Genomic DNA, 27,038 nt, shown 5'->3' on the forward strand with positions numbered 1-27,038 from the left:
TTAGATGGACACACCACTTTTATATACAAATGACCTTTTTCAATTAGAGAAGCATATGGCTTTATTATCCTTTGATCGCTTTAGCTCTGGCACAACGTGCAACGCTGTAGCTGCATCGAGATTCTCTCCAAAGGCAACAAGTCCTCTTCAGAACCTCGCAGAGTTTCCTTTTGCAAGGTCTGCCATCCTGGCACGACTCAAAGGAGATGGAGGGAAGCATGTGGAACGGCCACGGGTCTCCTCTGCTCCTTGGTCCCGCCCACAAACAAGCTCACTTTTGTTTTGTTTTTCATCCAAATTCCAGAGAAAGCGTCGTGAGAACGGTGTCAGAAGTGGACCCTCAGGATGTCGTGCGTGGCAACCAGCCTCTTGCAACTCATGCACAGTATCGATAAGGACTTCTGCTTCTCGGCCAAGCAAGAGCGGCACACCAGGTGGCCGCAAGGGAGCTGGTAAACAGGCTCTGTTTTGAAGTACACGGAGAAGGTCCGGGAGCAGGAAGAACAGCCTTGGGCCGAATCACTCCTACTGTGCTCTGCAAAAAAACAAAGGAGGAAGAAGCACACGTGAGTCCCCTTGGGGTATCCCGGCCAGCAATACAAACCCAAATAATGGGAATTCCCACTCACTGTTGGAAAAATGCCCTGGGGGTGAGCATGCAAGCCCCTGGAACTCCGAGCATCCTCCAGTACGCGCAGCTCTGGAGAAAGCATTCTCCCCTCATCTCCAGTGCGCTCAGCAACATAAACCAGCTGCTATTATGCACACTAATCTTCTAGCTTACGCAGCAAGAAGCTTGAAGCATCGTAGAGCTAATCTATTTATTTACACACTATGCACAGACAAAGGCATATTGGAGTCTGTTCTCTCTAGCTCGGAGAGAACAAACAGGACAAGTGAAAGTACATTACAGTGGAAGCTCGGGTCGCGAACATGATCCGTGTGGGATGCACGCTCGTAACCCGCAGTGGCGCGTCTGCGCATGCGCAGGTTGCGATTTGGCGCTACAGCGCATGCGCAGGTTGCGATTTGGCGCTACAGCGCATGCGCGACCGCTGAAACCCGGAAGTAACCCATTCCGGTACTTCTGGGTTTCGGCGGGTGCGTAACCCCAAAAAACGCAACCTGAAGCAGCTGTAACCCGAGGTATGACTGTACAGCAGAAGAAATAAGACTGTCTTCCGTTTCTCAGGCTTTTCTCAGACAGGCATGTGATTTATAACAATGTCATCTGCAGCATCGGACTGTGTGAAATACTAACACTCACTGCAGACACCACCAAGTAGAAGCCTAAGCACCTTTTGCAAGACCCAGCCTTTGGAACTCTGGTCAGCGCGAGTTGGGAAAGGGTGGGGAAGTCTGATGGAATATTATGTATTATTGTTACTGCACTTATATTCCCCCTTTTCTTCCAGGGAGCTCAAGGATGGCATACATGGTCCGTCCGTCCCCTTCTCACTTAATCCCCCACAACAACCCTGTGAGGTAGGTTAGGCTGAGAGGCAGCGACAGGCCCAAGGCGACCCAGCAAACTTCAGTGCAGAGTGGGGATTCGAATCCTGGTCTCTCCCAGGTTCCTAGTCTGACACTCTAAACGCTACACTACCAGCCTGTAATTCAATCTATTTTGCTATTGTCACCAGCCTCTGGGATGGAGGATAGCCTGACTCTCCTGAGACATGCACTCAGAACATAGGATCTGTATATATCAAGGAGAATGTCAACATGCATATTAGATAATAAAACCACTCAGAGGATTGATAGTTTCCCCGCCCTCCGAACTGAGGAGCACATCCGAGGTCACCGTTTTCTGGTTACCTTCTTTTAAACATATAAACATGACTTAAGGTCCCGCCCATTTGACCGCATGTGCTCAGCAAATCTACACAAGTGAATAAGCCAAATTTGTTTCCTGTCTTTTAAGGCATGCTAATTTTGCAGAGCACACATATCCTGGGTGAATGAGGTCCAGGGCTTCCTCTAATGGCTCTCTGATGTGGCTTCTCTTGGCAGGAGAAACACCACAACGTTGTGGAATTCACGGCCACAAGATGTGGCTGCGGCCACAATCTTGAGAGGCTTCGCTCCTTCTCTCATAATACTAGAACTCAAGAACATCCCGTGCAGCAGAATGTTGGAAGGTTCAAGGACAGGCAAAAAGAAGTTCTTCTTCCTGCAGCACGTGGTTAAACTCACACCCGCAAGAGTGATGGCCACCAACCTAGATGGCTTTAAACGATTAGTCAAATTCATGAAGGGCTACCAATGGCTACTAGCCAGGATGGCTATGTTCTACCTCCACGGCTGTAGGCAGCCATGCTTCTGAATATCGCTAGAAAACCTGTGCTGCTGATAGAAATAGTGGGACTCATGCAACACGTTGGCGATTAATATACAGAACAATAATTATCATACTTTATCAACCTTCTGAGAAAAATACAAAACATTAAACAAAGCCACAAAAACTTGCAAACTACCCAGCCTAAAATGAACTTATAATGTCTGGTTTCAATAGATTTTTCAAATGCTTAACTCAGTCTTTTAGGTAAGTTCATGAAGATACCAACAAAAGGTAAGTTTGGTGTTATTCACAATACCGAGAGATGCTAGTAGAATTGTAGATAGATGTTAATAGACAGGGTGCCGGCGTATTGCAACTGTTTCGCCCTGGCAGTCCAAGTAATCAAGAGGCCGCTGTTTGCCCCCGATGGGGCCCTTTAACTGGGGCTTGCAGGTAGAACACTCCCAAGATAGTTTTCCGGGCTTCTTCAGTGGTCTAATCTCAAAGTCTTGATACGTATATTGATATTCAATCTTAGAGAGAATACTCTTTCTTGGCTTAAGCTTAAGAGACTGATTTGCTTAGCCATACTTATCAATATACGTCTCAAGACTTTGAGACTTTGATAAAGTATGTATAATTGTTGTTCTGTATATTAATTGCCAACGGGTTGCATGCTTCTGAATATCAGCTGCTGGAAACTACAGGAGGCTCTTGTGCTCGAATCCTGCTTGCCGGTTTCCCACAAGCAACTGTGTGGCCACCTTGAAGACCAGATGCTGGACTAGGGGTGCCACTGGCCTGATCCAGGAGGCTCTCCTTGCGTTCTTATGAAGCGATCACTTCCAGGCAGCATTTGAAGTTAGACCTGGGGCTGCAAGTTGCCCACCTGTGCAATCCACATCTAGCGAGGCTGCTGGGCAGCTGAGGGCTCTTCCTCACGCTTCAAGCATTAGGAGCGCTTTGCAAACTTTGCCTCCCACCACCCCTTTCCGAAAGAGGAAGGCAAGAACCGCCCTTCCCCAGGCCAGCACCCCTGCAGTGCCGTGCTGCCTCTTTACCGTGTCCACTGCTCGCGTTCCACGGGCCAGGGCAGCCGCCGGCGGGGTGTGGTTGCTGCTGCCCTTTCGTCAAGCTAGCTGTGAACAGCGGCATGGAGCTGAGCGCCGAGTTCAAGGCGCTATCTAAACTGTCCGAAAGCCTCTGTTCGTGAGAAAGCAGATCTGCGGAGAGATTTGCAAAATCAACATCTGGAAATAGTCACTCTGGGTTTACAAAGGGAGCAGGCAGCAAAACAATGGGCAATTCAGTCTTTCATGCTGTGCTGCAAGAAAAAAATTTAAAAAGCAAGTTTAAAAAATAAAATGGAAGGATTCCAGTGCTCTTCTTCCTATCAGCGGCTAGGATCCAATGTTGTCTGTCTGCTAGCGCAGGGGGTCGATAAAAGGAGTTGCGCAACAGAGGAGTCAAGGCAGAGTCTCATCTGAATCCCCTCCTCTCCACCCTTCCAAACCCATGTTCAATTAATGTTTTAAATCCTAATTAAGCATGTGGTCGACCAATACCCAACACCCCTTTTTGACAGCCCTGGATCTTCCCAGGTCAATACAGGCTGCCTTGACCCACTTAAGGAAAATCACACATCGACCTGACCTATGTCTGGAGGTTGTGCACAGCCTAGCGATAAGGGGGAAATGGGATGGACTCCTTATGAAGCAAAGAGCAATCACTTGTAAACAAGAAGCAGTGGAGGGAAGAAGGAAAAGTAAATAGATTTGGCAGAAAGTAACTGACTTGCCACTGCTCGAATGTGGCAACAAACTATGGCTGTGGCGTACCACGAAGCTAACAAGCCGCCGTGAGTTTTCGGTTGACGGACTTCCCCCTCTTCCTTGAGGCCAGAAGTTGAATAAAAAGCAATAACCGCAGCTTGCTGTATCATCCAAACCCAACCTTAACTTGACCTTAACTACGGCTAGTTTGAAACAAGTCAACTTCAAACCGAAGTTCAAGATGCTGGCTTGTTTGACCACAACTTACTGGACAATGTAGCAATTTTTCATTAAGGAAAAGTGAAAGCTTCCGAACACCCCCTTGCAGATGAGTTGGAGGGTGGCAAGGGGCACAAACCCAAGTCTTGTTGATTTGAAACAGGAAGAAGAAGCATGAAGACCATGAAGTTGTAATGAGCTTTGTGGCAAAATCACAAAGTTATGTATGCATGTTTTAAAAAACAAATTATGAAAATGAAGCTAATCCTTTTTCTTTTTCTTTTTCTTAAAAGGAGGATACACATTTTGTAACCTCATGTCTGAAACAAATGCATTTTTCCCAGGGGGTATTCAAGCATGCAGAGTACTGGCATCCTTTTTCGTTGTTGTTAAATAATGCTGCACTTACTGCAACAACAATGTACCGGCACCTATTTTTCTAGGAAAAAAGCACTGTCTGAGACTGTATTATTTTGGAAAGATGAGGGCATTTCCAGACTGTTGTTCTTTCCAAGTGGGATCCAATCACACGCCAGCAAATTTAGGGCATGAAATTGTTCCTAATTAGTGCTCTTGGGCAACAAACAACCCCAAAATTGGACTTTTTGCAATAAGGAAAGTGACAGGAAAAGGAACTGCAAAGTGTGAGATGACGTTTATTTTGATGCAAGGTCATCTCCCCACCATGCAAACAAATTGACAACGAATACGGTTGTCAGCATCATGCCTCTGTTGGATAAAGAAATAGATTAAATTAGAGAATGGAGAGCTGTTAGATTTAGAAGGATTTGATAACAGATTTGGTTGGCATGCTTATCTATGGTATGAGAAGAAAAAAATTCGCAAGGGTTTCGAAAACCACATCTTCCGAAGATCACTGATAGAGGTGTGGGAGAGGTATAAAAACTTGTTGGAACCTAGACTCCCCCATTGGATTTCACCATTAGAAGTGATGAGCGTGAAAAAAATTAATATGAGGGGGAGGTGGATAACATATGGAGAATTGGTAACAAGAGAGGGGAAATGGAAAATGAAAACTTATGAAGAGGTGAAAGAATCTGTTTACGACTGGTTACATTACTTTAAGATTAATGAAATGTTTAAAAAAGATTGTAAAATGTGTGGGTATGAAGGTAAAGAATCAAAATTCCAAGTGGAGGTATTGAATAATGAGTATAAAAATCTGTCTAAAATGTAAAAAATGTTGCTGGAGTGGCATACAAAAGATGAAGAGGTAAAAGCAGTAATGATACACTGGGCAAGAGACTTTGGTTATAATATACAGTATGATGATTGGATGAAATTATGGAATGAAAGGTTAAAATTTACGGCATGTACTGCGTTGAAAGAAAATGTAATGAAAATGTTTTACAGATGGTATATAACGCCAGTTAAACTGGCCAAAATGTATAAAACATGCAATAAGTGTTGGAAATGTAAAGAAAAAGAAGGTACTTTCTATCATATGTGGTGGGAGTGTAAAAGGGTGAAAGACTTCTGGGAAATGATATACAATGAATTGAAAAAGATGTTGAAATATACGTTCGTTAAAAAACCAGAGGCCTTTCTATTAGGAATGGTAGGAAACGAAATTAATAAGAGAGACTGTAAACTGTTTCAATATGCAGTGACTGCCGCAAGGATACTTCTGGCCCAAAGATGGAAACAGGAAGAAATTCCAACAGTGGAAGAATGGAGAAGGAAATTGACTGAATATGCAGAATTGGACAAATTGACTGGGAAGATTTGATATCAGAAAGACCAAAAGTTTATCGAGGACTGGGGGAAATTTACAGAATATCTGAAAAATATATGTGATGTACAGACAACGCTTGTTGGTTTTGAAGAGACTCTGTGAGATAGTAAGAAATACTGCAAAAAAGAGAGTAAGAGGAAAAGGAGTTGGGAAAGGCAATATCATGTTTAGAAATGCGTCAACAAATAGAAATTTTACGAAAGATTGACAGAGAAACCGAGGGAAGTCAAAAAATGAAGAATGAGTGCAAAATAATTTGTTGACTGTATAAAATTTGTCTGGAAAATGAATAAAAATTATTTTTAAAAAAAAAAAAGACAACAAACACGGTTGTCTGGGTGGGATGGTAAACAGAAAGGCAGGAGGCAATCCACAAGCTGGCAGAGATGGCTAAAGCTGGGCAATAGAAAACCTGGGGTGGAATACGGCATTTTTACCTCCTGACCACTATAGGGACAAAAATGCTAAAATATTCGGTGGAGACTGCCCAGTTTTGCTTCTTATCTTTGAAACGATGGAGTCTAAAGACTCTTTTAGAGAGGTTCTCAGATACTTTTAAGATCAGAATTCCCTATTGCCCAATGGAGACGTGCAGAATGAACAGGCCTGGAAATATCAAGGACTTGACTCAAACAAAAGAGAAAAGGAGGCAAACAGTAATGGAGGTCATAAAATTAACCAGCAAAAAAATGCAGCAGAGCCAAGAGGAAGGATGCATCCAAAACAGAAGACAGCTCCATGTGAAAATGGCCCGGACATGATGCCACTCTAACCATCTTACAGCTGCAGCGACAAAGGCGTAGCTTATTCCTGCTGCAGCGGAGCTTAATTTTCCAATGCTGAAAATGCTCCCATTTTGTTAATTCATTGGTAATAATCTATGGATGCCAATTGCAGATGCAACATTAGGAAAGCTGGACAGCTTCAAGGTTTTTAACTGTTATCTGCTAAATTAGATTGCTCTCCAGGGCAGTCTTTGCCAACCTGGTGCCCTCCAGATGTTTATTTCTGTGCTGCCTTATCATAATGGTGTACAACGCCAACAACTTAAAATGCCATCCCAAACGATGCAAATAACCATTATAAAGTGACTGGTTAATCAATTTAAACAGCTGCATGGGCCCATTGCCAGAAAAATGTCCTCAAGAGATGTTTGAAACTCAAAAGGCAAGGATGCTGGCTGAACCTCACAGCAATATGAGACCAGCAGAACTGCATGCCTGACTCCCTAGTTGAAGCCAGCCCGGCCAGCGCAACACTGGGGACAGCAATGCCCCTCTGAATATTCTTGGTGCTGGCAGGAGCAGATGGGACTTAAAACATCTGAAGAGCAGCAGGTTGACAAAGGCTGCTCTAAGGAGCCAGAAAATTTCCTGATGCAAACTGAAAATTTATCCATGCAATTTTTGCCCCATGCAAACTATCCAATAATATAGTTTGCATAGGAAATTCATTTCCCCCCACTCCCACAGCTCTGCTCCCCATACACTCGCCATTCAAAGAGTCACATTATAGACCTGAACAGTCAAATAAAGCTTTTTTTTAAAAAAAATAATAATAATAAAATAAAAGGAAAAAAGAGGATTTGAATGAAGCAGCGCCAGCAATCCAGGCTGTTCACCAACAGGCTCCTTCTGCATATTAAAAGGACAGAGGAGTACCTGTTGAGCAGTCCATCTGGGAGGAGTTGGCATCACAATCGGTTTTCATTTTTTTAGCACGGGACTCAGAGGTAGACGTAGCAACAAGGTTTGTCACGGGGAAACGGAAGGGCTCCGTGCTGCTGCGTTGGCCGCCCGGCTTCTGCTCTACGAGGTCCATTTTCCTTTTGAGGGAAGACATGGCTATGGAGGAAGCTACCACCGTCCCCGTGGCCTGAGCCCTCCCTAGGAGGCGAGTGCTGGGAATGCTGTGCTGGAGCAGGAAGTGGTCTATCCTCGCCTTGAGAGAGGGGTGGGGCAGGGGCTGCGAGTGCTGGCTGAAGGCCACCCCCGTGAAGGGGTCACTGGGCACTCTCCCCCAGGACGCCTCGCTCCGGTTGCACTTCTCCAGCGTGCTCTGATCGATCACTTTGCCCGAGGGCAGCAGCATGGGGAGAGTCATTACCTCCAGGGTGATCGGGTCCAGGAACTCCTCGGGAATGTCCGGGATGGCGTCCATCAGCTTCTGCTCCTGGCTGTCCGGGTTGCCAAAGGGCGCCTGGTCGCTCTCCATTGGCGACGGGAGGCTGGCAGCCTGCCCTCCGAAGCCTTGCACGGCCTGCAGCACGTCGTCCACCACCTCGTGGGGGCAGGATTTGGCCGGCTGGCCCCAAACCTCCACTTTCTTGATGCAAGGGAGACCGCCACCAGCCACATGGGTGATGCAGATCTTCAAGTGTGAGACGCAGCTCAGGGAGCTCGGGCCTTTGTTCCACAGGTCCAGAGACGCCGAGCCAGGGAAGGAGAAGAGTGTGTCCATCTGCTGATGGAATGGAAGCCTCGGCCGGAAGCCTCGGTGGCTGAAGGTCACTTTGCTTTGATTCTTCAGCACCGCTTTGCCCACCAATGTGAAAGCTTCCTTGTCCAACGGGGGCTGAGCATCCAGACCTGAGAAGGGAGAGTCCGAACTGCTCCAAGAGGCTTTGCTGGGTGAGGTAGATGTGAAAATATCCAGCCCAGTGATGTTCTGATAGCCGCCGGAGGAGACGTCTATATTAATCCGGAAGATTTCTACATTGAAGGGGAAAGAGAGAGTCACGTGGACCGGGGGCTTGATGAAGTATTCGCAGCGGAAGCCTCGGTTTCGTTTGGCAAGGTCTTCTGAGACCAGGTTTTCTACTTCGTATCCGTCAGCGGAGATCTACGGGTAGAGAAGAAGAGAAGAAGAGTTTGGATTTGATATCCCGCTTTATCACTACCCGAAGGAGTCTCAAAGCAGCTAACATTCTCCTTTCCCTTCCTCCCCCACAACAAACACTCTGTGAGGTAAGTGAGGCTGAGAGACTTCAAAGAAGTGTGACTAGCCCAAGGTAACAACACAGAAAGAGACTGGAATCCTGCAGCAGCAACAAAAAAGGACTCGCCCTCAATGAAAGCTCCCATGGATTTCAACAGGAGAGTTAAAGCACATGCTTAAAATTCTCCGATTGAAATAACTAGGAGTGGAACATTTAACTTTCTTTACCGCATGCCCCTAATCTCTCCACCTTTTTATTGTGGCTGATTGGCTCGAGTTACACAGATGCACTTTGCACCCCACCGAAAGAAGAAAAAGTGAAAGCGGGGGGCATCTGTTTCAAAAGAACCTCTCATCACCCCGCTACCTTATTCTAAATCTGCAAGTCCCCCTCCTCACATGGTGGGGAACCCAGCTTAAATATCCCAAGCAGATACACTCGTACAACCTTCTCTTGAAAAGCTGGAGGAGGAAAAGCAAGGAGCTCTCTTGGATCAGATCAAAGGCCTCTCTGCTCCAGCATCCTTCATCCTTCTCCCCACAGTGGCCAATGTCTCCAGGTAGCCCTCAACCTCTGGTGGTGTTCAAAGGAAGACTCTCTCTAAGCCTGAGGGTCCCACCACAGGGGAGCTTTGGTTTTTCCTCCAGTACTAAAACATCTGCCTACAAGAGAGTTCAACTGACCAAGCTGTAAAGTAGCAAGGCCACACTGACCTGTCTTGCTAGTACTCTAGTTTCTGATCTTCCATTATGATGTCACTTCCCTGGCCAGTGACTTGCAACAGGAGGTGGTCCAGCCAAATTCATGCTTTTTGTTAGCTCCACCAGAAACAAATACAGTATCAGGCTTTTGCTGAGATACTGATTTTATTAGGGATGGGGGAACAGCTGTCTGATCATGATTGTAGGGCCAAGGTGGACCTACCAGTCCAAGCCGTAAGTGGCAAGCTGGAAGAATCTAGTTTTTGTTTGCAGGGTGATGCTGGTGCGGTGACAGGACTACAGAACCCAACCACCTGCTGCTTGATTAGGCGGCTTACACTGCACAGAATGATCTGCTGCAGACGTTGACAACCCCGGGTGTCATTAAGTCACATTTTCTCAGAAAGAATATGCATGAGCAGCAGGGGCAGCAGCAGGGAGCCTCCATGCATAAGCAGTGTCAATTTAGTTCTGCAACCAGCCGATGAGTCAAAGCACTCCTTGATCTCTAGAATGTTAACTCCTTTGACCCTGAGATGCTGCGCCAAGTCTCCACCCTCTGCTTTCTTAACCTGGAGCAAGGTGGGTTGTGGGGGGGGGGAGTACCTTGTTGCAGTGAATTCTTGGCTTGAATTGCGGGAGGCAAACATTTATCACCATCTTTGTGGCTCAAGGTGGAAACCAGCTCCCCAATCTTCAACTTGGCTCTAAAATAAAGCGCACAAAAGTTTTTTTTAATAACTAAATAACTAATAACTAAATAACTGTGGTGAACAAGTGATGTGACAGAAATTGCTGCTTTGATGATAACATTTGTTTTGGTGTTTTGAAGACTGCATTACAGCACAGTAATGTTGTGTTTTAACAAACCGATGCCCAGGCCTAAATAGGGCTTTCCAGGCCTTGGAAGACTGACTCACCAAGCCAAGGTTGCAGTCACTGAAACGGAATGTCTAGTTGCCATTTTGGACGGCTCTAAAGTCCTATTTTTCAAATGATGGACTGGCTGTGATTGATTAAACATCTGGCTAGTTCAGAAGACAACCTTGAGCCAGGTTAAGAACTCTGAGAACTTAAAGAGAAGAAAAGTCATTTGATCCAGGGACAGTCCACACACACACACATATATAGGCTCATTCCGACCTCTTTTTCTTAATGGCTGCTGCTCCTGCTCAGGCTGCACGGAAAAAGCATTTTGGTCCCAGAAATTCATTCTGATTGTGCAGACAAAATATAATGGATAGAATTCTACAGGACGTGGTATTAGTGTGTGAAAACAGTCCAGATCCAGTGATCCCCAGGCATCCACCTCCAGATGACGGAGTGGTCAGGCGCCATCCAGGCACCCAGGCATCTTCATTTGGTCTCAAGTGGTCGAAAGCAAGGTGCAAAATGTGCCTGGTGCTCTGCTAATTTTGAACACTGCACACCCCTTACTGTCCTGGAGCGTTTTGGCAGGTTGGCATGTGTCCTTGGACTCTGTTAATGCCTCTTGCTTGTCTGGATGAAAAACAGAGGTGTGTGTTTGTGTGTGTGTATAAAAACCAGCCAACTGTACCATAATATTTACGTTCATTGCTCCAGCCACAACTGTATGTGCACCCAAACCCAGAAAGGGAATAAGGCTCTTGGAATAAGGTTACCCCACCCTAGATGTAGTGCATGAAAAACTGATGTAGCTAGCACACACCGTACTACAATATGGTTACCAGATTTTTTTCAATGAATCCGGGGACCCCCCCCCTTTTTTTTTTTGAAGCTGAGTAGCAACAGGGAGTCACTAGTGGGGATGGTGAGGCAAAAGACCCTGGGCCCAAGCACACATGTATATTCTATAAAGGTGCCAAGCCCTTCTTTCGCACCCTGTGAAACATAAATGCGCAGAGTTTTTTTAAAAAAACTGGGCAACAGCCCGCCGCCTGCCCGTGACTCCCAAGCCTTCCCCGATCTCCTTCCCCCTTTGTTTTGACAGATCAGGGGAGGCTCGGGAGTCACAGGCGGGCAGCCGTTGCCCAGGAGGGGCCAGCCTGGTAGTGCAGTTGGCTCTGGCAGGCTTCAGGAGCTGCTCTCTGCCGTGGCGCAGGAAAAATGGCGGGCGCCACGGCAGCGAGCAGCTCTTGAAACCAGCCAGAGCCAACTGCGCTAACAGGCTGGCTCCAGGCTGCTGAGGCTGCCACTGCCACATTTCCCAGCGACAGATCTGCAAATCTGGGGACATTCCGGGGACGGAATTTGTCCAGCGACAGATCTGCAAATCCGGGGACTGTCCCCGGGAACCAGGGACGTCTGGTAACCCTATACTACTATACTACTCTGCTTCTATCATATCAGCTCAAGCAGGATGGAGGAAAAGATGGTCCTTGGATGTGAGAGCAGAACCTGCAATCACGGCCAGGGTTGATGACCACCATCCCTCTCCTTGGGAAACAGAAGAGTCAGTGTGGCATAATGGTTGGAGTGTTGGACTAAGACATGGGAGACCAGGGTTCAAATCCCCAGTCAGCCCCGAAGATCACTGGGTGACCTTGGGCCAGTCACAGCCAGAATTCTACAGGACACGTTGCTGGTGTGTGGAAACAGTCAAGATCCAAGGACCCCAGGCATGCACCTGCAGATGGTTGAGACGTCAGGAACCACTCCTGGTGCCCAGGCATCTTCCCTTGGTTGCAAGTGGCCGATAGCCAGATGCGAAATTTGCCTGGCTAATTTTGAACACTGCTTTCAGCTTGGTATCCCTTTGAGTTTCGTCATCACCCTCCCTCGTTTAGCTCAGCAATAACTCCCAATATACATTTAAATGAAAAGGTCTTTGAGACGGATCTCTGATCCATGATTACTAAGGTACGTTGACACTGAGAAGGCTCGGTTAGTTCCCTCCTCAAGCATGAAGCCTGCCTATAGGCGACATCTTCCGATTCCCTTCAACAAGCAGAATCTTATTAAGAATTAAGAATTTTTGGAACAAGAAGGGAACTCTTTGTAGCACCAACTGAATGCCAAGGACTGGTGTGCAAGGCTGGCATACTTGGTCAGTATCTTTACCCAGCTGAATGAGCTCAATGCCAGTATGCAAGCCCACAATGACAATATCCTCGCAGCTACAGACAAAACAAGCTGAATTAAAAAAAAAAAAAAAGCTTCAGCAACATACCCTGAAAATGTTCCTGCAGGTAAAAAGAAAATGAATTACATGGCCTCGTACAGGAACATCTTGCAAGAAAAGATTGACCATTACTTCCCATCATCTGAGAAAATTTAGACTGGGTTAGAGACACCTTTGCAAATTGCAGCTGTTCAGGACTGACATTGAATGAGGAAAAGAGAAAGGCTTCTTTGTGTTGATGAGATGAGCGCTAGTCTCAAATTAGACCTAATATGAATGAGATTACCTGGCAAAAGCAATCTCACACCCCTCACTAAGTTTGTATACCTGCTTAATGAACATATGTAAGAGGCTCATTTATAATTATATTTTGGAAATGATTCACATTCTTATTTAGCTGGATTGTTTTATACTTTCTGGATGTCCCATGATCATATTATAAAGTAGTTGTGTTCTATGTTATGAATCAGGCACTGGTAGTTGTTGTTTCTTTTTTTGTTTTCCAATGTATTTATCATCAGTTAAAAAATTGGTGTGGCGCAAGGAAATTTTTATTCTGAAGGTGTGGCCCAGAGAAAAAAGCTTTGAGAACCACTGGTCCAGCAAGATGCAAGGTGTGCTACAGTCAGCTTCATGTTGTCATGGAAGGCCAAAACTAGATTTTATTCTAGTTGTGCTGTCAGTCATAAAATTCCACCCCTCACTTAGCCAATGGGAGCATCTCCCCTGGCCCCAAAGTGGTGGAATTTTCATGGGCATCTCATCTGGGAAGGAAAAGGTTAGTGACCTTGCCTCCCTGGGCACTGCACTCCCTGTGAACAATGCTCCTTCACTCACACCATTATTAAAAAGAAATAAAACCTGTGCGTATTGAAGAGCTGAGCAAAGACCCATCTAGTCCAGCATCCTGTTCTCACAGCGGCCAGTCAGATGCCTGTAGGAAGCCAGCAGGCAGTTTCCTAGCCACACAGTTAAGAATGATGTCTACTTTGACTCCGAGTGCTGCAGCAAGGAGCGTCTCCTAAAGGTTTTCCAAGGAAGGTATCCCAGAAATCTAACAACTTGAGGTCATGCAGCAGGTGTTGCTTGTACCGTCCTATTGCGGGAGCGATGATGGCTGAGCAAAGGTCTCTAAGGTGGGAGTGCAGAAGCAGGTATAGAGATGGAAAGGGATTCATTCCACTAGCCCACAGATGAGATGCTTTGGGGGGAACAGGGTGATACAGCAAGCCTTTCCTCTCCATTATGAGGCTCCCCAAAAGGACCCTTGCTGTCCCAAATTCGTCTTATCTCTGCTGATGCCCATTTTCTCCTCTGAGTGAATATTCCTTGTGTGGTGTTCTACCGAATCCTTGCTTGTCACCCAGCTCTACATCCTACCCCTCTCCCTCAAAACCCAGTTTATCTTAGGAGCATAGCCACAAAAGTCAAGCGAAATGCAAGAAACATTTCATTTTCAGCCAAGCCTATGTTGTAACAGACCACATAAGCCTTGCAAACTAGCCAACAGAATATTCTTTTTTTAAACAAGCCTGTGTGAGCAAACATACCTGCATTGCCATTTGTGGCACATCAAAAGCTGTTTAAGGGTCAGGGGCTTCCATTTTACAAAAGCTTCCTTGCTTGAATGAGATTCATACTTGCCAGAGTGGAGTAGCTATTGACAACACTGCCCCGGGCTGTCCAGGAAGCTACAAGACATCACTACCACATTTCTGCATTTGAGAATTATGCCCCTTTGCCAGGAAAGCATTCAGCTTACGGAGCCAGATGAGAATATGTATGAAACTTGGAAACAGCTATAGGTCACAGCCCAATTTTAGCTTAAAAGTAGAACGCTGCTGCCTGTGCCCCTGCCAAAAAAATTAATAATCTGAGACTTTCTAAACCCTACAAGCCTTGACAGAGGGAAGCATGCAATGCTATAGGGATGTTGACAAAAAAAAATCATGAAAAACCCCTTTCAAAAACTATATGCCACCTGTAAAGCAAAGTCAAGGCAATAAATCCCATGTCACAGAAAAACTGCATATGAATGGCAGTGGCTCTTAACATTATTTGCCTATATTTCCGCAATTGGGAATCTTATGTGGGCAATTCCTTATTAATTAAAGAATTGATTAAGGATAATTCCTTATTATTCACTGTTTTGTGCGCTCAAGATCTATAAATGTGTATCAACCCATTCAAAGTGTGTTCCAGTCATTCATTTGGAACAGCAGAAAAATCCACCCATGACCTCCACCCAGGAATTCTAAACAAGGAGGTGATTAAAGTGTAATAAAGGATGGTTGAAACCTATTAAGTTTATGTGAACACTCCATATTACCCACAATGCCTTTCCTAGAATCACAGAATTGTAGAGCTGGAAGGGACCCCAAGTGCCATCTAGTCACAGCTAAAGGATCTCTGGCAGATGGCCACCCAAGCTCGGTTCAAAAATTTCCAACAAAGGAGAGCCTCTTCTAGAAGAGATTGTGAAAAACAAAATACACAGTTTAAAATGCCAAGCACTTTACAGCATCACTCTCGCTCACATTTCTCCTAGCCCACCCGGTTGTGCAGGCAAAGCTAATTCTCATTTTGCAGATGGAGAATAAGACTCATTTAGAGTGATAAGTGAACTGGGGATTACATCTAGACATTACTACTGGACTACATCGGTACCATTAACGCTTGAAGAGCTTTCCCTGCTCCCTGTTCACTTTCAAATAAGAGAGCTGTCACTCCAGGGAGGAAAAAGAGCACATATAAAATTCTATTAGAATAAACATTTTATTTACAGGATAATCACTGCGAGAGACATTCGCAAGCTAGGGACCACTTCAGGGGTATGTTGCCATTCCTAAGAATACTGAAGCACAGACCCTGCAAAGAGATGCTGGCAACCGAGCCGCTTCAAAAAGGTACATTATACAGCAATGCTAAACTACCTAGCTACATTGCCCGAGACCAAGAGCATCAGTGTGTGAGGAAACTTTTCAGAATTTTGGTTCTGAAAACCTGCAGATGGGTCACTGACTACCTATGTCATCTAAAGCGCCAAACACTTTGTGGTGCAAATAGCTCAGCTTTTCCGACCGGCTACGTCTGAGCAAAGGCAGCCACTCCCAGAAGGGCAGTTCTACAACTACGTATCCCATTTGACGGAGTTGCCTCCTTTTCAAACAGTGGAACCCCAGAAGGCGTTTGGTGCTATAGCAGTAGTGGTTCTTGCTAGACACCTGGACGGCTAGTTTCACATCCTGGCCTTGCAACTCATTCAACTGATGGGCTGGACCTTCGCACGAAGAGGCCTTGGGTTTGGTTAAAGCATTCAAGATGGCGCCCGTCAGTGGAACTCCGTTCGAAAACGTAAAATGATCCCAAGTGGGCGGGGGCGGATCCTGTGGCAATGCTGCTGCTGCTCTGTTTGGGGTAGACGTTTCTATCTTGCTTTCAGTATTATTCACGGGGGACTGGCGACTAGGCCTCCTGTTTAAAAGCTGACTCATCAAGTCATCTGTAAGGGAAACTCCACTTTCATTCAGCTCCAATTTTACAACTGCCTGAGAGTTAAACGGCAACGGCTTTCGCTCAGAGTCGAAACGAATCTCCAAATCAACAGATCTGGTATGAGGCAAGAGCATGTGACTTTTGACATACTGGGACCCACCCAACATTTCCCCCAGTAGAGACAGAGCTTCAGTCGATTCCGGCTTCGTTAAAATATCCTTCTTGGCAACGTTCCACAGCATCTCTGCTACCTCTTGCCTAAGCCGCGGCTCAAGGCGATGGCCTGTGTAACTGGGGCATTCAATCTCCACTGTGCCATCCAGAGTGAACAAGTCCTTGCTAAGGTCAAATTCACTCTTGCTGATTAATTCTGCAAACTCAGGACCCAAAGCATAGTCTATCAAGTCGTTTGGGAACCGCTCTGCAAATGCCAGAGCTAACAAAAAGGTGAGGAAATGCTCCGGGAATTTCTGGATTTCATGCATCTTTGCGCGCATCTCTTCCTCAAGGCTGGCATAAAGCTCCTCTGCGTTGGGGGGCTTGTAGTTCAAGCATCCAAATGACCACAAGAATTTGGCAATATCTTTGCTCCGGCAATAAGAAACTCTGGAAGGCAAAGAGGCAGCAACAGCGTTCATAATCCTTTCATCCAGATAATGCAAAGCCGAACAGGCAAGGGTGATGTGCATGACACCTTGAATGCCTATAGTTGGTATCATGGGAGGAACAACATTCCCAAGCTGATTCATAAAGTCAAGATGAATAACATGAGTGTAACGGTACATCTTGAGGACATTCACCAAGGCAAAAGTGCTCATGTCTGACATACGGGCAGAGACCTTATCTCCAATTTTCCGCATGGTATGTTCTGAAAGACTGTTGTGTGACTTGAAGAACCCTAAGCAAATGGCACCCACTTCCTCTAGATTGAGAGAGTCCAGATGTTTTAACACCAAGAAGTCTAATTTCTTCATTAACTCTTCAGGGGCTTTACGGCCTTCGCCTATGATGTAGACCAGCTGGACCAGGTGGGGCAAAGAGAGTTCTTTCCAACGCACGTTGACACAGCTCAACATGCTCTCCAAGTACTGGGGGACGCTGCGGCCTAAGCAACGCCACAGGTCAGCCACCATCAGCTGCTGGTCTAGCGTCATGTCCCAGACCCGGCGGCAGCACTCCGCTTCGTACACATTCAACATAGAGTGGGAGGGTGGGATGGCCAGGCAGACAAATGCTTCTAAAACCATCATGAGCTCAGAAATATCGAAGAGCTGGACCTTCTCAATTCCATAGCGGCACAGCACAGAAAACCTTGGATTGGACTTCATGCTTACTTGTTGTTCCACTGGCAAGCAGCTCAGCTTGAAGAAATACTCTGCGATTGCTCTTGGTTTCAGGCTACTTTTCAACACAGAGATTTTCTGCAATATCCGGTCACGTTCTTCCACAGAAATGGGCTGAGGGAACTCGTCTCGATTGTAGCACAGAGATCTGTATTCGGGCCTTTGCTTCTGGAACAGCCTGATATCTTCCTTAGGGTCATAAGCCTCCACGTCAGCTGCTTCCCCGTTGTCTTTCACGGGGTCCAGTTTAGTTGGCTGCTCCAAAGAAGGTCGGATGGGCCGAGTGTGATTGCCTTCCAAATCCAGCAGTGTGTTCTGTGTGCTCGAAAGCTTCCGTGAGCAGGTAACGTTGCAGGCATTCTGTAACGGTTTGGCACTAATCCTGGGACAGTCACTTTCTAGCGAACCCTCCTCCAAACTTCTCGAGGCTTCCTCACGAGATATGGCTTTGGTTCCTGGGTAGGCGGATGGATTAAAAGATACCCGGTATTCTGCAGGCTTCCACAATCTGAGCATGGTGGCGGGTTTAGAGCCCTCTCCCGCCTCTTTGCTGGGCTGGCCGCCGCCTTCTGCCTTTCGGAAGAATACTGTCTTGCCCCCAGCCTTGCTTGTAGTAGAAAACGCAGCTGCCCTGCAAGGCTGCCCTGCAAATCTTCGGCATATTATCCTCGTAGCCATGGTCACAATTACCAGGTCAGAAATGGTCCCAGGTACTGAAAAAAGGGCAGATGAAGAATGAGTGGCTTTCATCCGTCATGATGGCTTCTCTTTTTCTTTTTTAAAAAGACTTAACCGTTTAACACTATAGTAAGACATGCCCTGAAAGGCAGCTTTTACCCAGCACTTCAAACAATCTCAGCACATGGATATCCACCAGAAAGTTGACTATACTCAGCAGTCAATAATCCTGCTCCATCCTCTCACGCAAGCAAGATATTCTGCAAAAGTGAAGGGCAGGTGCCTTATCTTAAGAGATTAGGTGCTCCGTTACTACAGGAATCTCTTTCAGGACTAGAATACGCTATGAATTGTATCCATACATTAGTGCATGTCTATGCAGATAATATCCTACGTTAACTTCGAATATTTAAGGTTTGTGCAAATCTTTAGTATGAAAGAAGCAGCAACCCCCCTTAGCAGTATGCGGCCTACAGTGGTTCTCAAACATTTTACAGAAGAAATTCACAAATAGCATTTAAACAAAGATTTAGGACACACCAGTTGGGGTCCATTCCTGACCATAAAGTAACAACTCTTTGTGCTGCCTTTGCAAGCTTGAATGACTAGTGTGATCAAACCTCCCACATCCACTATCAGTGGCCGAAGCAGTTGCTGGCTGAAGTGGAAAGGGATCCAATCTTAAAAAGTCTTAAAAAGTGCAAGAAGCTGGGCTGTGATGTTCAGACTTCTGACTGACTAATCAAATGCCCTGGTTAATTGTTTTCAAGCAGAAGTCCTTAGAAAAAGCACTATCAAAAGCATTCTCACTCCCTTGCAGGACTATTGTTTTTATTCTTTTTTCACATCTTTTCACATCTGCTACACAATGACAGCGTGAGATGTCACTGGTTTGGTTCAGACATAATCTGGTTCAAACTATGATTCTAGCAAGCCCGGAAATCCACATGCAGAAAGAGGAAGAATAGGGAGGTGGAAACATGATGTCTGAGTTAAGTCCAAAGGATTTTGCTTAGCAACTTAAAACTACTACTGCAACGTTGATTTCAAATGCTAAACCACAGAGTCGATGCAGTGTAACTGATGGCAAGGAAACTGAGTAAAAAAAAAAAGGATTTGGTGTTAAAAAGGTTTTCAGTTAGCTCTCCAGGAACTGCCACCACTTCCCAGAACGCAGTTTTTCCAAAGTCAAGTCAGTGAAAAAGACCCCCACCCCCAGCCAGCAAAACAACCATTAACTCTCTTCTGTGTCTAATCTGCTTACACAGAGGGTTAATTAGAAGCAAAAACATGGTGAAATAACTTAACAGACACCAAAGTCTAGATGTAGTACTATAGCTAAATTTATGGTGCGACCATACTTGGAATACTGTTTACCACATCTCAAAAAGCATATTGGAGACCTGGAGAAGATGCCAAAAATAGTAACCAAAATTTTCACTGGCCTGGCACAACTCTCCTATGAGGAAATATTACAAACATTTGAGACTATTTCGTGTAGAACAGGCATGTGGAAAGTCCATTTCGGGGGTGTAATCCAGCCCGCCAGTCGGTTTAATCTGGCCCCTATGGCAGTCTATCTCCTGGGGTAAAATCCTTAAAAAAGCTCTACAACTTCTATCTTAAAAAAAGTTCAACAAGTCCAATCCTTTAAAAAGGTCAACAACTTTGGTTGACCCTCACACATGTTCACTTCATCAAATCTGGCCCTCTTTGAAAAAAGTTTGGGCACCCCTGGTATAGAAGAAATGTGAAAAGAGGGAACATGGAAGAAGTGTGGAGTAGAGATATATTTTTCCCCCTTCCCACTCTGATATAATACTAAAACCCAACGAGGTTATCCAATGAAGATGAATGGTGGGAGATGCAGGACAAAAAAGTAGTATTTTTAGTTAATCTGCTGAATTTGCTTTGCTTCCTCAAGATGTGAGCGATGTGTCAGAGTGGGGAAATAATAGCTACAGAATCATATAATTGTAGAGTTGGAAGGGATCCCGAGGGTCATCGAGTCCAACCCCTGGCCATTCAGGAATCTCAACTAAAGCATACATGACAGATGGCAATCCAACCTCTGCTTAAAGACCTCCAAGGAAGGAGAGGTCACCACCTTCCATCCCACGGTCGAACAGGTCTTACTGTCAGAAATTTCTTCCTGATATTGAGTCAGAATCACCTTTCGTGTAACTTGAAGCCATTGGTACAGGTCCTACCTTCCAGTGCAGGAGAAAACAAGTTTGCTCCATCTTCCATGTGTCAACCCTTTACATATTTGAAGATGGCTATCATATCTCCTCTCAGTCTCTTCTGGAGAGAGTACTCCAGGTGTGGTCTGGCCAAGGAAGAGTGGAGAGGTACTATTACTTCCATTGATCTGGACACTAAACTTCTGTTGATGCAGCCTAGAATAGCATTAGCTGCTGCATCACAATGTTGACTAGTGTTAAGCTTGTGGTCTAAGTTTAGTAGTAGCAGGGTTGGTCACAACTGAATTCAAGAACCCTTGGTGGAGCTATTACAGCTGCCCACCCACTGCAGGACAAATTAGGCTAGGAACCAAATGATTCACATGAGGACAGAGTCAGCTTATTTAGCTGACATATCAAGAGAGAGACTACTGGTACACCTAGCCTAGTACTGCCCATCTTAAATGACCAGCAGTCATTCCCCAGGGCGGGATACAGAAATGCTTCTCATCACTTACTACGGGCTTCCTCAACCTCGGCCCTCCAGATGTTTTGACACTACAATTCCCATCATCCCTGACCACTGATCCTGCTAGCTAGGAATCATGGGAGTTGTAGGGCCGAGGTTGAGGAAGCCTGACTTACTACCTGATCCTTTTTAATTGAGATCACAGCAAACATGCAAACCCTATGATCTACCACTGTGTTAAGCTCCTCCTCAAGCAAGCAAAACCCTAATGAACTTCAAAGTAGAACACTGTGTTTTTGCATTGGCTTGATATTCTCTTTACACTCTTGTTTTACAAAATATAGATAGCCTGAGATGGCAATCTGAAGGCTGATGAGGAGAAGAGAGGTTCCTTAAACCATTGCTCTCCAGCCCATTTCCTCATCAAAATTAAGCTCTCGAAGCGGCCCTTTCTCTGAGGAAAGGAATACATACAGATTTTCTGTAAAGCAAGTAAAATAAATTCTGTTTCAAAAACTAGCAGAACCACACAATATGCTGTTCTGTCAGTTGACCATAGATGAGAAGAAAAGAGTCTGTTGCTGCCACCTGGTGTTGAGAAAGTGGAGCCACCACAGAACCAGAAAAAAGAAAGGCCCAGAGATTACATATATATATATTGGAAAACCGCTCAAATTCTAGCCCATCACGCAGTGGGCAAAAGCAAAACATGTCAGAACAGTATGCCTGTAATACGTAGGCAGGACTAATTGATTGGCTTCTTTCTCCTGCATTGCTACAAGAAGTTGCTGGGCTGGTGGGGAGGAAATAAGTGAATTGAGGATAGGGAGGCCATATTTGTTAAGACAGTAGAGAGAAAATGGGGCTTCTAGTGCCTTTTTAGGGTGGCTCATGCACATCTAGGCAAGCTGAATCAAAGTGCAAAAGATGCAGAAAAGACTGCAGCCTGCAGTGGAAATGGGTTAAAAGACACCTGCCCGTATTCTGTGTTAAGAGGGCCCCATGTAGTTTCTATAGAAGGACCACTGTGCAGAGGATGACTCATGGTTTCAGTTGTATCTACACGAATGCACAGAGTATAGAAAACAAGTAAGATGAATTGGAGCTTTTAATACAGGATGGCAAATATGACCATGTAGGCATTACTAAAACCTGGTAGGATGAGACTCGTGACTGAAATGGTGAAATCTGTTCAAAATTGCATCTGCAGAAAACAGCAGCAGGAGACTTTTTCAAGTGGTTCGCAATCTATCGGAACCACCTGCACCACCGGGGCCTGGTAGGGACCCCAAGATCTCCTGCAATGCTTTTGCAAAGTTTTTTGCAGATAAAGTCGCTCAGATTCAGAAGGAGGTAGACTCCACCGTGGGAGCAGGGCTAGGGCGGGAGAGTGCTAGAGTTCTGTCTAGTCCTGTTACATGGGATCAATTCCAATCTGTTACCTCCGAGGATGTGGACAGGCTGCTTGGACAAGTGAAACCGACCACCTGTCTCCTTGATCCTTGCCCATCCTGGCTGATAAAAGCAAGCCGGGAAGGGCTAGGCGATGGGCTCTGCAGGGTGGTGAATGCTTCCCTCTGTGAGGGAGCCTTCCCAGACCATGAAAGAGGCGGTCATTAAACCGCTTCTTAAAAAAACATCTTTAGACCCAGCCAATTTGGCCAACTATCGTCCAGTCTCAAATTTACCATTCTTGGGCAAGGTGATTGAGCGGGTGGTTGCTAAACAACTCCAAGCACGCCTGGAGGATGCGGACCATTTGGATCCCTTCCAATCGGGATTCAGGCCTCACCATGGTACTGAAACTGCCTTGGTCGCACTGGTTGATGATCTCCGGCGGGCTAGGGACAAAGGTGAGAGCTGTTTCCTAGTTCTGCTGGATCTCTCAGCGGCCTTTGACACCATCGACCATAACATCCTTCTAGACCGTCTAGAGGGGCTGGGAGCTAGGGGCACTGTTATACGGTGGTTCCGCTCCTTTCTCCTGGGCCGTGTCCAGAAAGTGGTGGTGGGAGATGAGTGTTCAGACCCCTGGGCTCTCACTTGTGGGGTGCCTCAGGGTTCCGTCCTCTCCCCCATGCTTTTTAATATCTATATGAAGCTGCTGGGAGAGATCATCAGGGGGTTTGAGCTGGGTGTTCATCAGTATGCAGATGACACCCAGCTCTACCTCTCCTTTAAATCAGAACCAGTGAAGGCGGTGAAGGTCCTGTGTGAGTGCCTGGAGGCGGTTGGAGGATGGATGGCGGCTAACAGATTGAGGTTGAATCCTGACAAGACAGAAGTACTGTTTTTGGGGGACAGGGGGCGGGCGGGTGTGGAGGACTCCCTGGTCCTGAATGGGGTAACTGTGCCCCTGAAGGACCAGGTGCTCAGCCTGGGAGTCATTTTGGACTCACAGCTGTCCATGGAGGCACAGGTTAATTCTGTGTCCAGGGCAGCTGTCTACCAGCTCCACCTGGTACGCAGGCTAAGACCCTACCTGCCCGCAGACTGTCTTGCCAGAGTGGTGCATGCTCTAGTTATCTCGCGCTTGGACTACTGCAACGCGCTCTACGTGGGGCTACCTTTGAAGGTGACCCGGAAACTGCAATTAATCCAGAATGCGACAGCTAGACTGGTGACTGGGAGTGGCCGCCGGCACCACATAACACCGGTTCTGAGAGATCTGCATTGGCTCCCAGTACGTTTCCGAGCACAATTCAAAGTGTTGGTGCTGACCTTTAAAGCCCTAAACGGCCTCGGTCTCCAGCCCCATCGTTCAGCCTGGACACTGAGATCCAGCGCCGAGGGCCTTCTGGCGGTTCCCTCATTGCAAGAAGTAAGGTTACAGGGAACCAGACAGAGGGCCTTCTCGGTAGTGGCGCCTGTCCTGTGGAACGCCCTCCCAGCAGATGTCAAGGCAATAAACAACTATTTTACTTTTAAAAGACATCTGAAGGCAGCCCTCTTTAGGGAAGTTTTTAATGTCTGATGCTGTACTGTTTTTAATATTCAGTTGGAAGCCGCCCAGAGTGGCTGGGGAAACCCAGCCAGATGGGCGGGGTATAAATAATAAATTATTATTATTATTATTATTATAAAAGGAATACATCAAACAGGAAGGGAGAAGTGGCAGCATTATAAGTAAAGGATGTTTACACTTGTGAAGAGATGCTTGACTAGGAGCATGAAAGACAGATTGAGAGTATATGGGTAAAAACTGTAGGAGAGGGAAACAACAGTGACCTTACTGAAGGTGTCTGCTATAGACTTCCATGAGACTTGGGTGATGCCCTCCTAGAGAAGATTACAAAACATTCAAAAGGAGTCATGGGAGATTTTAACTACTCCAATATCTTCTGGAACACAAGTTTACTGTTAGGTGGATTTGTAGCTGGTTGACCGAGTGCTCACTAACAGTTCCTCACCATCCTGGGAAAAAGTGACAAGTGGGGTGCCGCAGGGTTCTGTCAGAGGTTCACTGTTGTTCAACATCTTTATAAACTATTCGGATGAAGGTATCCAGGGGATGCTCATCAAATTTGCAGATGACACAAAACTGTGTCCAGTTCTGGGCATCACAATTTAAGGAGGATACTGATAAGTTGGAACATGTGTAGAGAAGGGCAACCAATATTATCAAGGATCTGGAAACCAAGCCTTATGAGGAACAGTTGAGAGAGCTGGGTATGTTTAGCCTGTAAAAATGGAGACTGAGAGGAGATATGACAGCCATCTTTAAATATGCAAAAGGTTGACACATAGAAGATGGAGCAAACTTGTTTCCTCCCACTCAGGAGGGTAGTAACCGTACCGATCAATGGCTTCAAGTTACAAAAAAGGAGATTCCAACTCAACATCAGGAAGAACTTTCTGACAGTAAGAGCTGTTTGACAGGGGAACAGATTCCCAGTAGAGGTGGTGGACTCTCATTCCTTAGAGGTTTTTAAGCAGAGGTTGGATTGCCGTCTGTCATGTATGATTTAGTTGAGATTCTAGCAGTATAGGTGATTGGACTAGAAAATCCTTGGAATCCCTTCCAACTCTACAATTATAAGATTTCCAAGAAAGAGAAATTTACCATCTTTTGTATGCATGGTGTATGCATTCAGTGTTTGTCCTTAACTGTGATGTATTAACAGATTATATATACCCAAAATAATTTACTTCACCTTGTGTGCCTTGTCTTATTTAGCTTATAAAAGTTCAGCCTGTGTATTTTATGTTTAGTGCCTCATTTACAGAAGACCATTGGAAATGTCATTACTACTGATTTATTATTATAACGGAGAAAAAACATATGCATAGGCCCCACAGGGAATGTTAGGCATTCTTTATAATCATATTACACCATGCACTAGAAATCTGCAGGTGCCTGGTGTCTGTACATGTGATACTTGCCACTGCAGTGCTGCTCTGCAAATGTCACCCACGGAAAGGGCAGAATACACATGGCGGAATATCAAGGCCTCCTCGGTTGACCCTTCTCTGCCTGAGACCTAAGAGATGGCTGCTGAGCAGACAATCCTGGGCCGCTAGATGATGGGCGGCTTCACACGCTAGCATTAAGGAAAGTGCTTGCTGTGCAACTTGCATGCGACTCACTCCGCTGAGAACGTAAGAAAAGCCCCGCAGGATCAGGCCAATGGCCCATCTAGCCCAGCATCCTGTCCTCACGGTGGCCAACCAGGTGCCTCTTCTGGGAAACCAGCAAGCGGGACCTGAGCACGAGAGAAACACTCTCCTCTCCTGTGGCCTCTGGCAGCCGGCATTCAGAAGCATCACAGCTTCCGACCGCAGAGGGCAGGGCATAGCCACCGTGGCTAGGAGCAATTCGTAGTCCCTGGGGCTCCCTGCAGGTGTTTCCACAGACACGAATTTGCTACCAATTTACCCTGAATTATTATTTTAAGAAAAATCAGTCTTTGCCCCTCCCTTGATGGGTAAATTGGTATCAATGAAAGTCTGGAGGTGCCAGCAGATAGATGGCATAAGGGGAGGGGGGGAGGCACCTGGAGTCTATAACGCAAACACGGGGGGCGTGGTAAGCGGGGGGGGGGGAAACACCGGCCAGATTACGTCACTCCCAGATGATGACGTGTTCCCCAGGGTCCTATAACGTAGAGCCGTGGGCGGGGGCTGAGGAGAGGCGACTGTGACGTGGTGCGCAGGGGCTCCAAGCATCGCCCCTCCCCCCTCGAGCGCGTCACCCTCCCCCCGCTTTGTAGGGTGGGGGGTGTATTTATTTTCGAGAGGGCCGCCCCCCTCAGGACACCGACAGCGCCTCCTCCTCTTCCTCGGCCTGCCCTTCACTCACCGGGAACGGCGCTGCCTCCGTCCTCGTCCTCCTCCTCCTTCCTCCGCTGCCGCCGGGTCTGGCCCCTGTCAGGCAAGCCTCCTCCTTCCCCGCCCTGCGCGACCTCTCTCCTCAGGAACGCTTCCGGTGCCTCCCGCTTCGGCCGCGCACTTCCGGGAGAGGCCCTACGGCAAGCGGGTGGGCTCAACTGCCTTCGCGGGCTTGACGTTAAGTGCCGGCGGTGAGGGAAGGGGCGGGGAAAGTCCGCATCCGCGCAGGCGCGCCGAGGGGAAAGTTCAGTTCTGCGCACGCGCCCGGGTGCCTCACCGCTGTGCGCATGCTCCAGCAAGGGGAAAGGGGCGTGGAATAAACAGCTGCCGCCGCCGCGCAGGCGCAAGAGGGCGCCGTCGCCCCGGCTGTTGCTAGGGGAGAGCGCGGTCGGCGTCGTCAAGGGGCGCTTCCAAGACAGGCCCGAATCGCCCTGGGGCCGGTTCAGGCTGCCTGTTACCCAGCGGAGCGCCTTCCCGTTATTTTTTTGGGTTGTGTGACTTCCTCCCCTCCCTTTTTGTACAGGCCAAAGCCGAATGGTCACTGAGGCCGCTTCCTGGGGAGGGAGTCTCACTGAAGTCTATGGAGGCCATTGGTCGTCGAGGGGGTTTATTTATTTACAGTGGTGCCCCGCAAGACGAACGCCTCGCAAGACGAAAAACCCGCTAGACGAAAGGGTTTTCCGTTTTGGAGGCGCTTTGCAAAACCAATTTCCCTATGGGCTTCCTTCGCAAGACGAAAGCCCATAGGGAAATCTCCAGGACAGCGGGGAAG

General features: G+C 46.7%; 1 protein-coding gene and 1 long non-coding RNA gene across 6 annotated transcripts; one reads left to right on the forward strand and one right to left on the reverse strand.

Annotated features, from left to right (window-relative positions):
• LOC310742186 (RING finger protein 37-like) lies at nt 1-26,533 on the reverse strand. 5 transcript variants are annotated; one of them, XM_083571222.1, is made up of 6 exons: nt 26,238-26,439; nt 12,819-12,912; nt 10,274-10,374; nt 7,690-8,869; nt 3,343-3,504; nt 1-535 (listed from the first exon to the last, which is right to left on the reverse strand). In XM_083571222.1, the coding sequence occupies exons 3-6, from the start codon at nt 10,325-10,327 to the stop codon at nt 327-329; spliced, it is 1,605 nt and encodes a 534-aa protein (XP_083427348.1). In that variant the 5' UTR covers nt 10,328-10,374; nt 12,819-12,912; nt 26,238-26,439; the 3' UTR covers nt 1-326. The 5 variants fall into 5 exon arrangements, with proteins under 5 accessions (XP_083427348.1, XP_083427349.1, XP_083427347.1 ...); XM_083571223.1 differs by lacking the exon at nt 12,819-12,912 and adding an exon at nt 20,497-20,615; XM_083571221.1 differs by lacking the exon at nt 12,819-12,912 and having other exon boundaries at nt 26,238-26,438.
• On the forward strand, nt 3,516-9,711 carry LOC310742510. Its single transcript, XR_014538484.1, has 3 exons — nt 3,516-4,983; nt 6,346-8,896; nt 9,437-9,711. It is a non-coding gene; the product is annotated as an uncharacterized lncRNA (long non-coding RNA).
• Nucleotides 26,534-27,038: the final 505 nt, after the last annotated feature.

Source organism: Podarcis filfolensis (genome assembly GCF_964270895.1).
Source record: "Podarcis filfolensis genome assembly, chromosome: 9".
Lineage (NCBI taxonomy): Eukaryota > Metazoa > Chordata > Lepidosauria > Squamata > Lacertidae > Podarcis > Podarcis filfolensis.

Excerpts from the sequence above, each read along its gene's own strand:
- LOC310742186 (XM_083571220.1), bottom strand. The coding sequence starts at position 18,286 with ATGGCTACGAGGATAATATGCCGAAGATTTGCAGGGCAGCCTTGCAGG.